Genomic DNA, 12,127 nt, shown 5'->3' with positions numbered 1-12,127 from the left:
CATGAGACAGGAAGAGAACTGAGACTGGCCAGGGCTTAGGAAAGAAGTCAGCGTGTCCCACGCTCCCGACGTCAAGCAAGGCCCAAGGCTGGACCCCTGGGTCGGGCAGCCCTGGTCCTCGTCAGCCTTGCCAAGAGCAGGGTCGGTCGGGGGCAGGGAAGGCCTGAAGGGCGTTGTCACTAGAGAAGTAGATAGGAGAGTCAGCACAGATGACCCTGGCAAAGTCTAGCCGTGTGTGTGGTCAGGGCCCAGGGCGTTCAGGTTCTGTTCTGGAGCTGCCATATTGCTTTCTGGCTGACTGGGTCGAGAGCATCTTCCATGCTGGGAATGCATTACCCTTGGGACGGCATTTGTTTTCCCTAGAGATTGTGTCTGCCTTATTGTTCCCCTCGTCTGCTTCTGACGTTCTCTGGCAGTCAAGTCGTTCCCGTTACGTCCCCTCCCTGGCCCGTGCCCTCCTGCCCCCAGCCAGCTGGGCCTTCCCACTGCCCACTGCCCACCTTGCACTCTTCTAGTTTGGAGCCACTGTTTCCTAGATTCCATGCCATCTTCTCCCTGTGGCATCCCTTCAGGTAGCTTCCTAGAAAACAGTGTGGTAAGTAAACTTTTCTGAGCTGGCCTGTCTGAAAGTACGTTATCTTCTGCTGGCACGTTCAACTCATAGCCCCTGCCACCCCAGGGCCTTTGTACATGCTGTCCCCTCTCCATGGGGTTCCCCCCTTGGCCTCCACCACCCACCTCTCTTTAGCCCCTTATCCCAACACATTTTTCTTTGTCCCAAAGGGATACTGGAGTGTTGATCTCTGTTATTGGTTTATTTCCTGCCCCACCCCACCCCCTGGCTTGTAAAGTGCCAGGAGAACGAGCTTTGTTCTTTTCAGGGCCCAATAGAGGTAGGTATTCACCCAACGTGTGTTGAGGGGAAGGATGGGGGGTGGGCCTTGGGCTCCTGGTGAGGAGGTGAGCGAGCGGCTTGGGTCCAGTGGCCGGCAGCTGCCCGCAGCAGGCGGGTCTCGGGAGCCTCGCTTCCTTCCTGCCCTCAGGAGGCTCTCAGAACTGCATGGCCACTCGCGTTGCCGCACAGGTTCTAACCAGGAGTTTTTGTCTTTCGGTTGGGGAAATAGTGTTGATAATAACCTTTATTTTCTCGTTTCCTCCCCTTCGTGTTCTCTTGGAGGAGCTCCTGTTGGCTGCCTCTGATCTGGCCCTGGTTCCTTTTCCTTCCCACCCCCTGGCCCTCTGATCCACTCTCTCCTGCACTCCCACTGCCTCTGCCGTCCTTCCCAGTCCCTCCTCCCAGGCCCCCCTCGACCTTTCTGCCCGAGGGTCCCTTTCTTCATCTGGGGTGGAGGGCTGTTTTGTTAAATGAACCGGGGCGTGCTGGGCGCCACCTCCCCGCAGGAGCAGTGGAGGCCCAGGGCGCCCTCCCCACTCTGGCCTCTGGGATCTGGGGGCGGTGGTCTCGCTGCTGCGCCAAGGACCCCTGCCACCCCTGTCAGGGACCTGCGGGGCTCTGGCAGTGGTATCAGGCCAGGGAATCTCGGGGTGGTCAGTGCAGCCAAAGCGAGAGGAGTGGGCGGAATTCGGCGGGGCAGGGCGGGGGCGGGGCACCCCGGCACTGGGAGGACAGACCAGACCCCTGACTTCGCCCCCCAGGTTTTCTGTAAAATGGGCTCCTGACTGCAGCACAGGGCGTGCTTCCCGGCTCTCCCACTCCGCCTGGGTCCCTGAGCACGTGATGCCGCGAGGGGCAGTCCCCTCCCTGGCCTCTAGGTGACTGCATACACCTCCCTGGGCTCCAAACTGAGGCTCATCGGCGGGGCTTGGGGCCACCCCGTTGCCTGCACCTGTTCCCACTCAGGCCGCCCCCAACTCGCAGCCCCTTAAAGTCCAGGACCAAGAGCTCCCAGGTGGCCCTCCCTGGGGCCCAGCCCTGGCCCTTCCAAGCTGAGTCCGGCCCCTGCCCCCCACCTGGTGCTGGCACTCTCCAGGACCCTCTGGACTAGGGGCTGGACCACTGCCTCAAGGCCTCGGGGGCTCTCGGGGGCCTCTGGGGGGCTGAAGCGTGAGGTCAGGCCACCTGGACGGGAGGGCGCCCCACAAGGTCAGGCTGAGTGGGACCCCGGGTCGCACCCTCCGTCTTTGGGCCCGGCTGCTGGGGGTGGAGGAAGGGCAGCCTCCCGCTCAGGGCTGGGGATTAGGTGGGGTGGGTAATAGCCGGCAGAGGCTGTAGCCCTGTAGGGACCGGGCCGCTCTGCTCTGAGGGACCCCTACACACCTGGATCTGGGGTCAGGATGCTGCCCAAGAGCTCCTGGACAATGGGCCTGGCTCTCTTCCCTCCTGGCCCGCATCAGGGAGCACGATGAGTGTCCTTCTGATCCCTGGCCTGGCACTCGAGCCCAGCCTCGCCTTCTTGGAAGCCCCTTGACCCCTGCAGGCCCCCAGGTGCCATCACCGCCCCTCCCCCACCCCCTTCTGGGTGTTTCCTTCTTGGACCCCTTGCATGCTGTCCTCTCCGCTCGAACGTGCTTCCTGCCGTCCGGCTGGCCATCCTCAGGACGCCTCAGAGCCTAGTCCCGCTGTGTCCGGTCAGCGTCACTCGGCCCCCAGGCAGCACTTGCCCAGGCAGCACGTGGAGGGTTTCTGAATGGATGGATGAGTGTCTCTGAGATTTTCCGTGATCCCCCTTGGAAGGTCACAATCCGGGCCCAGACAAATCCTGGCATCTCCGAAGCACAGTGTGGGGGTGACTTCCCAGCTTGGCTGGCTCTCCCCCTACGACTTAGCGCTCGGGTCCGGCCTGTGGCCCAGATCAGCTCCTGGGTCCGGGGTCCTCCCTCTTCTCACTCCGCCTGGGTCCCTCAGCGCGACGCCGCGAGGGGTAGTCCCTTTCCTGTCCTCTAGGTGACCATAGCTGCCTCGCTGGGCCCCAACGGGGGCTGAGGGTCCTCAGACCTGGACCCCTAAGCCTCATCTCCACCTGCGCGGGTATAAACTCAGCTCCAGGCTGCCCTGTGGGGTCACCTGCGGAGAACTGGGGCGACGCAGGAAAGGAGATTCTGAGATGCAGGGGGCTGGGTTCGTAAAGTACAGGGGGCGGGGCTGGGACTACCTGTCCTCCCGCTTCCACCTTCCCCCTCGCCCCCGGCCCGCAGCTTCAGCGGGGCTCGCAGGGACCCGGAGCACGCGCCGAGAGCCCCCCCTGCACCTGCACCGAGATCGTGGGGCGCATGCGCGGACCGAGGAGGGCGGGGGCCGAGCCGGGATGGGTCCTGTGGGTCCCGCATCCCCGCGCCGGCGGTGGGGATCCGGTATCCGAGTGGGGCGTACTGCGCTGCGCTGGGACGCGCTGGGCTGCGGGCGACGTGGGCATCAGACCCCTCTCTGACCGCGTCCCCGCGCCTGCAGCCCGTGCGGCGCCGGGCGCAGGTTCCCAGGGGCGCCGGCCCGGGGAAGCCGGGGCGCCCCTCCCGAGGACCCCGGCCAGGCGCCGCGTTCAGACAAAGGGGCGGGAGATGGAGATGGAGATGCTTCCGTGACAGCGCCCGGCGGCCGAGGAGGAGGAGGAGGAGGACGACGAGGGCTGCGGGCGCCGGGTAGGCCCGGGGCGAGGTGGCCCCCAGCGCTGGGGCCGGCCCGGGCTCGCGGCCAAGGCGCGCCAGGCTGGGGCGTGGGAACCAGTGCGGGCCGGGGACAGGGGCTGCGGGCGGGGAACTGGGGTCTCCACCTGCGTCTCCTTCCTGGTCATCCCGGTGGGGGCGGGGTGACGGCAGGTAGCGGCCGCTGCCGAGGCCCAGCGCCTGGCGCGTGTAACTATATATAATTCGCGGGGCGGGGGAGGCTGCCTCGGCGGCTCTGAGCGCTAATTTATGAGGGGAAGACAGCCGGCTCCCTGGGGTTCTGGGGGAGGGTGTGCGCCGAGGATGCAGAGCGAGGGGGCAGTGGGCCCTCACGGTGGGCGGCCCCGACAGGGGCCTTGGGGCTTTGCCCCTTTAGGCTCTGCCGCGGGAGGGTGGTTCTCCCCATTTCAGAGGTGAGGAGCTTGAGGCTGCGGGGTGGGACTTTCCCAAGGTCACGCAGCAGAGGCACTTTCGCTGCAGGCACGTCTGCATCCCGGTAGCCTAGGCTGGAAGCAGTTTCCCCCTGGCCCCTGTCCTCGCAGCACCCAGAGGCTGGCCCAGGGAGGGCTCTTGGCTGGGGCCCTCCTGCTGGAAGGCGGGGCCACCACTTCCCAAGGGTGGGACGGCCTGCAGATGCCTGGCCAGGCAGCTCTTTGGCCCCCTCCACCGCTCCGCCCCGTGTGGGCCAGGCTGTGGACAGAGCCCCTTCCCCAGCTAGCGGGCCGGGGCGATGGGCAGGGGCCACCCCTCAGTAGCCCTGTCCTGGGCTGTGCCCGCCAGCTATTGAGGGCAGCCTGCCCAGAGGCCACTGCGGTGCTCAGCGTGTTAAGAAATCCTATGATGTCAGGTTATAAAGGTAACGTGTCCTATGGTGAGAAGTTTGATAATAGGGAAAAGTAGAAGGAGCAGCTGCGATGTTCTTTGCTCTTCCGGAGAAAACAGGCCTGGCGTATTTGGCATGGTCTCTCCTCTGCGCATGTCCCTAACTGGCTTATTTACCAGGGGCTGGTGGGCCTGGGTCCGTCTCCCCCGCGCTGGTCTGCGGGGCTGTCCCCACAGGCTCTGCGCCACCGACCACTCACCGGGCGCCACCTCTCCCCGCAGCGCTCTGTTTTGCCCTGACCCGCTCGCTGCTGCTGACGTGCCTGGTGCCAGCAGGGCTGCTGGGCCTGCGCTATTACTACAGCCGGAAGGTGGTCCTCGCCTACCTGGACTGCGCGCTACACACGGACATGGCCGACATTGAGCAGTATTACGTGAAGCCCCCTGGTGAGTCCCGGGGGTCTCTGGACTCCTCCTCCCCCCCTCCCCCCTCCTGCCCTCCTCCCCAGCCTTTCCTGCTGGCAGAGCTGCCCCCAGCGCAGCAACCTCGGGGCGGGCCTGGGGCAGGGGCTGGGCACAGGTCAGCCTGGGCTGGGGCACCCCCGTGACCCGAGGCTTCTGGGTGCCCAAGGGCTCTGGCCGCAGGCCGGCAGGCGCTGGGGTTGGCAGGACTAGGCCCTCTGCCCTAAGTATGGCCGGGCTTCCGAGGGCAGGGCTCTGAGTGGCCTGAGCTGGCCCTGGGCCATGGGGTCCTGGCCCCGCTGTTTGTGCTGCCCTGGTGCTTCATGGGGGAAAGGGGGTCTTTCTCACCTCTCTCCGGTCCCGTTTGGCTGCCTTGTTGGATCCTGGGCCAGCCTGGAATGCTAGGGCCCTGTGTGGCAGAGGGCCACATGGTGGGGAGAGGGCAGAGGTCACTCTGGGGCAATGAGGACCCTAGGAGAACAGGGGTCCCACTTAGTAAGCCCAGAGTCTCGCCCCGGCCCTGGCCTTCTGTAGAGGGAGGGGCTGGGACCTGGTCTGCAGCCATTCTTTAGTCTCCAGGCTGGCCTTGAGGCAGGGTGGGTCCTGGGAGGCAGGGTCCTGCTTTTCTCCATGCCTGGAGCTGGGGCATGAGGGCCTTCCAGGTGCAGGAAGGTCCCTGAGGAGAGGGACAGAGTGCGCCTGGTTGGTTAGGGTCTAGCAGCATCCTGGTGGGTGCCAGGGAAGGGCAGTGGGGACAAGAGAGGCAAGGCGTCCCGGAGCAGCGGCGACATGCTCTGGCCCGGCCAGCTCCTGCGCACTGGTGGCTGGTCCTTTCCCCGCCCCGAGGCTGCCTGGCTGGCCTTGGGCACCTTTGGCTCTCCTTGACCCTTTCCCAAGCCCAAACAAAGCATCTTATCAGCCTCCATGGAGCTCTGGCTTCAGCCTGGCTCCCCCCAGGACGGGAGGGGACAGAAGCGTGAGACCCACCCGGCACCAAAGCCCAGGCCGCAGGAGCAGAAGAGGGGTTGGGGCCCAGCGTGGCCCTGCCCTCATTGGAGTGCAGTGTCCTTGGGTGTGAGATGGGGGGCTGGGCCCTGCTCTCCCCTCCTGAGATGTCTGGTGGGTGTGCGGGAAGATCCCGCAGGGCCAGAGAGGCTGGACAGCGGCTGGTGGGGCCGTGCTGGACTTGTGGGAGCTGCTCCCGCAACGGGGGAACCAAGGCCTGGGGAGGCAGGAGGCTCGCAGGACTGTGCTGACCTCTGACCTGGGCCCGGGCAGGTGGGGAGAGCCTGAAATCCTGGACAGTGGGCAGGCCAGCCAGTGGAGGGGGCGGTCAGCTCCTTCCCGAGCTCGGGCCACGTGCCCGGTCTCAGTCTTGGGGTCTGACGGTGAAGGAGACGGGACTGCCCGGCAGAGCTGACGGGCTGCTGGGGGCCGCGTTGGCAGATGTGGTAGTGGGGGACCCCCAGGCGTAGGGCGGGGGTCCGGGGAAGGAGCGTTAGCGGGGGAGGGTTTGGCCACTGCTTTTTTTGGGGGGTGGCTGGCGGGAGGACACGGCAGTGGAGGCTGGCGTGGCCGTGGGTAGGGCGTGTGCAGGCTGGGCTCCTCGGAGCAGGCACTGCCCCCCGGCCTTGCCTCCTGTAGCCCCTGGGCCCCCAGAGGAGATGGCTCTCCCCGCGGCCTGTGCCCTGCAGGCCTCTCCCCTCTGGTCTTCACTCCTCTGTCCCTCTTGCTCCCTCATCTCCCTGAGGTCTTCCCCCTCCTCCTCCTGCCCTGCGTGGGGCCGCGATTGGTCTGGGCCGGGGGTGGGGACGGCTGGCCTGAGCACAGGGCTGGCTGCCCAGCCTCAGGCCCGGGGTCAGGGAGGCTCCAGGGCTGCCGCAGGCAGCAGGCAGATTGGGCCCGGCTCCCTCTGCCGGAGTGGCTGTATCATGCAGTAGCGCCAGTGGCCCTGACCGCCCCGTTCCCCACAGGCTCCTGCTTCTGGGTGGCCGTGTTGGATGGCAACGTGGTGGGCATCGTGGCAGCGCGGGCCCACGTGGCGGACAACACGGTGGAGCTGCTACGCATGTCGGTGGACTCACGCTTCCGTGGCAAGGGCATCGCCAAGGCGCTGGGCCGTAAGGTGCTGGAGTTCGCCCTGGTACACAACTACTCTGCAGTAGTGTTAGGTACGACAGCCGTCAAGGTGGCCGCCCACAAGCTCTACGAGTCGCTGGGCTTCAGGCACATGGGCTCAAGTGACCGCTACGTGATGCCTGGCATGACCCTCTCGCTGGCCGAGCGCCTCTTCTTCCAGGTCCGCTACCACCGCTACCGCCTGCAGCTGCGCGAGGAGTGACCGCCACCCACCTGCCCGCTGCCCTGCCCACCGCTCCGTCCGCCTGTGCCCTCCTGCCCGCCGCCCGGGCCGCTTTCAGACGCTCACCTTGGCGTTTGTGTTGGGTTTTTCCTTTTTCGGCACCACACGGTTCTTTGGCTGGTTCTTGGGGGGGTGCGGGGCCGTTGCTCATCCGTGACACTTGGGGAGGTGGGTTGTTCCCAGCCACGCCCCTTGCCCTCCCCAGTCTGCTGGGGCCGCATCCTGAAGAGTGACAGCGTGGACTGCTGCGAGCCCACGCGGCTGCCCGGCCCTGGCGCAAGGGGCCCCTTCCAGCCCACCCCCGGGGTGGGGGCGGGCCCAGCCTTGCCCACCAAGCACAGAGCCTCTGTAGTGAGGCCCCCGCCCGGCAGACCCCTGGCCGCCAGCCAGGCGGTGGCTCAGCCATCAGTCCCCAGCAGGTGTGGCCCGCTGCACCGGCCGGCCACTGCCCCACGGGGCGCCGAGCTGGCTGCGGGCCCGCTTTGCTCTGTGCATGCTGAGGCTGTGGCCTGGCTGCAGCATGCCGCATGCCCACAGCCTCCCGCCCCCTGCCCTGCCTGGACTGGACCCAGACTGGTGAGCGCCCCCAGCCCCAGCCCAGCCTCTTGGGAGGCCTGACTGTCCACCTTGCCCCTTGCTTCACCCAGTTCAGCTTTGCTTTGACATTGGATCACCTGTCTTTCCTTTTGGTACCTGCCCCTCCTCCGCCCGGGCTTTGCCGATGGGTGGCGGCGCCCAGGTGTGGTTCCCATGGCAACATGTTGTACAGCCGTGGTCTGGGCCCTTCAGGAGAGCAGGGTAGGAGGCAGTCATGGGGTCATCTCTCCCCCAGTGCCAACTTGACCCCGGTGGCCTCCCCCAGACCTCCCTGAGGACCTCCTGCCTTGCGGCTGACGGGCTCTGTCCTGTGAGTCTTACCAACCCAGGCTGCTGCCTGCACCACCGAGCCCGCAGCTTCTCCCAGCCTGAAGCCGACCTATTTTTTAATAAGTTATTTAGACAGAATAGCACTCTGCATGACTTCAATTCTTGGGACAAAACGGTAGTTTATACCTTCACACACACACACTCACACACACACACATACACACACACACACACCTGTGTGGTCTAGAATGCACTGTTTCTGGCCCAGTTGGGTGGGGGTGGGTGGCCGGGTGGGTGGAGGGTTTCAGTTTGGAATCTGGAGGGAGACCCTGACTTAACATAATTTCTCCCCAAAGAGCATTCCTGCTTTGTGAGGAGGCTCCGGGCTACCCCTGTCGAGCTCTCGTGTTGCAGGATGGAGGGCAGGATGGGAGCAAGTTCCTGGCAGCCTCCCAGTGCAGGAGTTCACCGTGGGCTCTGGGGGACCTGTGCCTCCACCCTCTCCTTCTTGAGGTCTCAGGCAGCGGCCTTTGGGTGCTGGGGTGGCCCAGAGGGGGAGAGGAAGGTGGTGGTTGGCAGTGCTCGCACGTCCAGCTGTAAGCCGGGACCTCGCCTGGTGGCAGGAGGGCAGAGATGCCCGCCAAGACCCCCTTATTTGGGGATTTGGGGGAGGGGAAGTGGCAGGCGTCCTGGGCCATTGAGCTGGGTCCCACGTGCAGGACCGTGGAGGGAGCATTCTTAAAGAGGCGCTTTGGAAGTAAGCAGATGGACGGAACAAGCCTAGTTTCCTGAGGGGCCTTTTGTGCTGTCAGCAACTGAGATACTTGCAGAACACTGTACAGACCCCGTGCTCCCCTGTACATTCCCCCTGGTGGCGCCCGGTCCCCGCTCGGGGGTGGGAATTTTGTAGACTGTACAGAAATCGGCACCTATTTTCTTGCAGCTCTCAGATTTTGTTAATCCGGATTATACAGACAGACGTAAAGTGTTTTAGCAAAACGGAAAACAAACAGTTGTGCCTTTTTCCTCTTTCTGTTTGGTTCGGTGTCGGCTTGGGGTGGCCTTAGTTGGCGTGGGGCGAGTTGGGGCTGCAGCTGACCTGAGGCCTGGCCGGGTGGGAAGGGCAGGCGGGGGCCCGTGACGTCCGCGTGGTGGGTCGTGTCTTGTCAGGTGTCAGGCTGTGGCACTGGGACGCTGCCAGCTTCCTCTGATCCTGTGCCTTTGGACCTCCCGTCCCTGGGGCGGGGCCCGTGGGTGGGGCCGCCGGAGCCCCCGGGCTGCCCACGTCTGCTGGCGTCGACCGAAGTGCCTCTCTGGTGATGCTTCTGGCAGTGGTGTGGCCCCTCCCGTCCTGCTGGTGTCTGTCGATGCTGCGTCCTCCCCGCGCCTCAGTCGGTGGCCCGGAGGCTGGTGGGTGCTGGCTGGGCTCTTGACCTTTCCTTATGCCCTCTTGCTGCTGCCAGGAGAAATGCCAGGAGGGGTGTGGCAGGGTGGCCATGTGTCCAGAACTCTGCTGTCCAGCTGCTGCCTGGCCCCTGAGGTGGGCAGAGGCACCTGTGTGCCCCAGGCTGGGCGCGTGCTGAGCCCAGGTCAGGACCCTTGCCCGGCCGGCGTGCGGCTCCCGGGCTCCAGGGGAGCACGGGGGGCAGGTCTCCCATCCTCCCCCAGCCTGGGAGCTAACTGCTCCACAAACATGCACTGAGATGTGAATTTTATACCTTTGTAGAAATTCTGATGTTACTTCTTCTACCTCTGTGAAGCGTCCTCCTGGGGTCCTGCCCAGTGATGTGTCTGGGCAGCTTCTCTGCACTGGGCGGCCCTGGGCCCCTTCCCCTCCCTGCTGGCTCCTGGGCCTCCCCAGACTGGAAAGCCAGCCCTGGGCCCGGCACCCGTGCTCAGGGGTCGGGCTTCCAGGGTTTCTGTTGTCTGTGTCTGGAGCGGAAAGCGGGAGGCAGAGCGCTCAGGATGTCTGCGTTAGATGAGCCTGGAACACAGGCCCGATGGGCACGTCCAGGCAGTGGGATCCAGGGCAGCTGAAGGCTCCAGCACCTCTGGATGGCCCAGTGCCACTAGGGTCCTGGCATGTGGCTGGCGGGCCATCCCAGGGGTAGCTCCCCCTGCCCAGGTATGGGCTCTTCAGACAGCTGGCCCCTGACGGTGGGCAGCCAGGGTGGATGGTGTGCGTGTGTTGAGGCCAGCCAGGTGGCCCGGCCCCAGGAAGGGCCGTGGCAGCGACTCCCACCTGGTACCTCCATCGTGTCCGGCCTGGCCTCCCCCTGCTGCCCTTGGGTGGAGTGGGGGAGGGACGGGGGGCAGAAGGCTTGGGCTGGGAGGCCACACGGTCCTGGGGCGGCCCCCACCCTGCTCTGTGTGTCCTTTCTCAGGTGGCCCCTCCGGCATCAGGCAGGTGCTTTGGCGGCTCTCTGGGCCACAGGGCCCGGCTCTGGTCTCTGGGAGGCATGTTGACACTTGTGGGTGTGGGTCTTTGCCCATCCTCGGGCGCTGGGCACGCCGCTGGGGCCGCCTTCCTGTCAGTGTCTGGGGGATGGCTGGACAGTGGCCCCCTGCTGCCTTGCCCTGGCCGTGTCCTCCATGTTCCTGCTGCCCCTGTGTCTGTCTGAAGCCGCTTCTCTGAATCACTTTGGCCACAGGCTGTGCACCTGTGCTGGTGGCCCTCTGGCCGAGGCTTTTGGGTTCGAGTTCTGGGCTGGGTGTGGGGCAGATCCTGGACTGTGTTTGCTCCATGGTGCCAAGGACAGGCTCTCAGTGATGGCGTGAGGTCCACTGACAAGTGGGCTGCCCGGGGTCAGGGAGGGGAGCCCCAAGCTACCTGTTGTTGGATGTGGTTTTTTAACAGCAATAATTAGCCGCTTTGGAGAAGGGGTGTGCCTGTGGGTACGCGCACACGTGTGCACCTCTGCGTGTGTGCGTGCGTGTGGGTGCAGGGAGGGAGCCTGGGGGCCAAGGGCCCGCTCTGGCTGGGAAGGGGCAGCCGGGAGGTGCTCGGCGGTGCGGCCGGCCTGAGGCCTCGTTCACGCTCCTTCTCCGGACCCAGCGGACCTTTAGCGCTCCTTCCTCCCTGGCCAAGGGTGCCGGACGGCCTGTGTGAAGGGGGGTGACCAGGATGAGCTTTTGCCCAGCTCTCTGGCTGTGTGGGGAGGGTGGCAAGGGCAGTGACACTCAGCCAGAGTGGCCGAGATCAGATTTGTTTGACCACGGCTGCCATGGACGCGGTGTCCTTGGGCAGGCAGAGCCCAGAACGTGTCATGGTGGCTGGTTTCACTTACTGTGTTTACCGTTTGTGAGCCCAGGACTGAGGCGTCTGTCCTGACATCCCAGGATGTACCAAACAGCCCCCGAGAGGGCCCGGAGGGGCCGTGCACTGCGTCCAGAGGAGACAGGCTGCAGGGCTGGGGAGAGGGTCCCAGGCTTCCTGTGCGTGTGTGAGCGACGGGAGGGGCCGGGAGCAGTGTCCCTCTGCCTGCCCAGCCCCCAATGCTGCTGTTTTTCAATAAAACCGGAGTTGATGGAACCGGGGTCCATGCTTTCTTGAGGTGTCGTCTGCGCAACGCTGGGCCCCTCCTCCTGGAGGCTGGAGCAGGTGCCTGGGTGACCTGTGGGCTGAGAGGCCCCCGTTTTTGTGTCAGCAGCCCCGGCCGGGCTCTCCTGCAGGCCTGGGGGTCTGCCCGTCTGTCTGACGCCTCCTTGGAGCAGGTCGGCTCTGAGGGATGCCATGAGGTGTGGGACCCCCAGTGTCTGTAAGGAAGGGAGGGTGATGGGATGGGGGTGTCAGGCTGGAGAGCAGGGCACGGGGGTGGGGCAGGGATGTTGGGGCTCAGGGTGGACATACACCCAGCCGTGTCCAAAGGCTCCTGCAGCCCACCCAGCATGGATGGCTCTCCACAGCAGGCCTTCCCCTGGCCGCGCTCTCCTGCCCTGGCCCGGCTTCTGGGTGGGAGGGAACGTCCTCGCAGGGTCCATCCACCGCCCAGC

General features: G+C 65.3%; 1 protein-coding gene across 1 annotated transcript; it reads left to right on the top strand.

Moving 5' to 3' along the window:
- The first annotated feature begins 4,461 nt into the window (after positions 1–4,461).
- Positions 4,462–11,592, top strand: ASPNAT (aspartate N-acetyltransferase). The gene is made up of 3 exons (XM_024732723.1): positions 4,462–4,477; positions 4,726–4,890; positions 6,879–11,592. Exons 1-3 carry the CDS (start codon positions 4,462–4,464, stop codon positions 7,244–7,246), a joined length of 549 nt encoding a protein of 182 aa, XP_024588491.1. The 3' UTR covers positions 7,247–11,592.
- Positions 11,593–12,127: the final 535 nt, after the last annotated feature.

This window comes from Neophocaena asiaeorientalis, unplaced genomic scaffold (genome assembly GCF_003031525.2).
Source record: "Neophocaena asiaeorientalis asiaeorientalis breed wild unplaced genomic scaffold, Neophocaena_asiaeorientalis_V1.1 scaffold762, whole genome shotgun sequence".
Classification (NCBI taxonomy): Eukaryota; Metazoa; Chordata; class Mammalia; order Artiodactyla; family Phocoenidae; genus Neophocaena; species Neophocaena asiaeorientalis.
The sequence above is the reverse complement of the archived record's forward strand: the minus strand, read 5'-3'. Positions and strand labels throughout refer to the sequence as shown.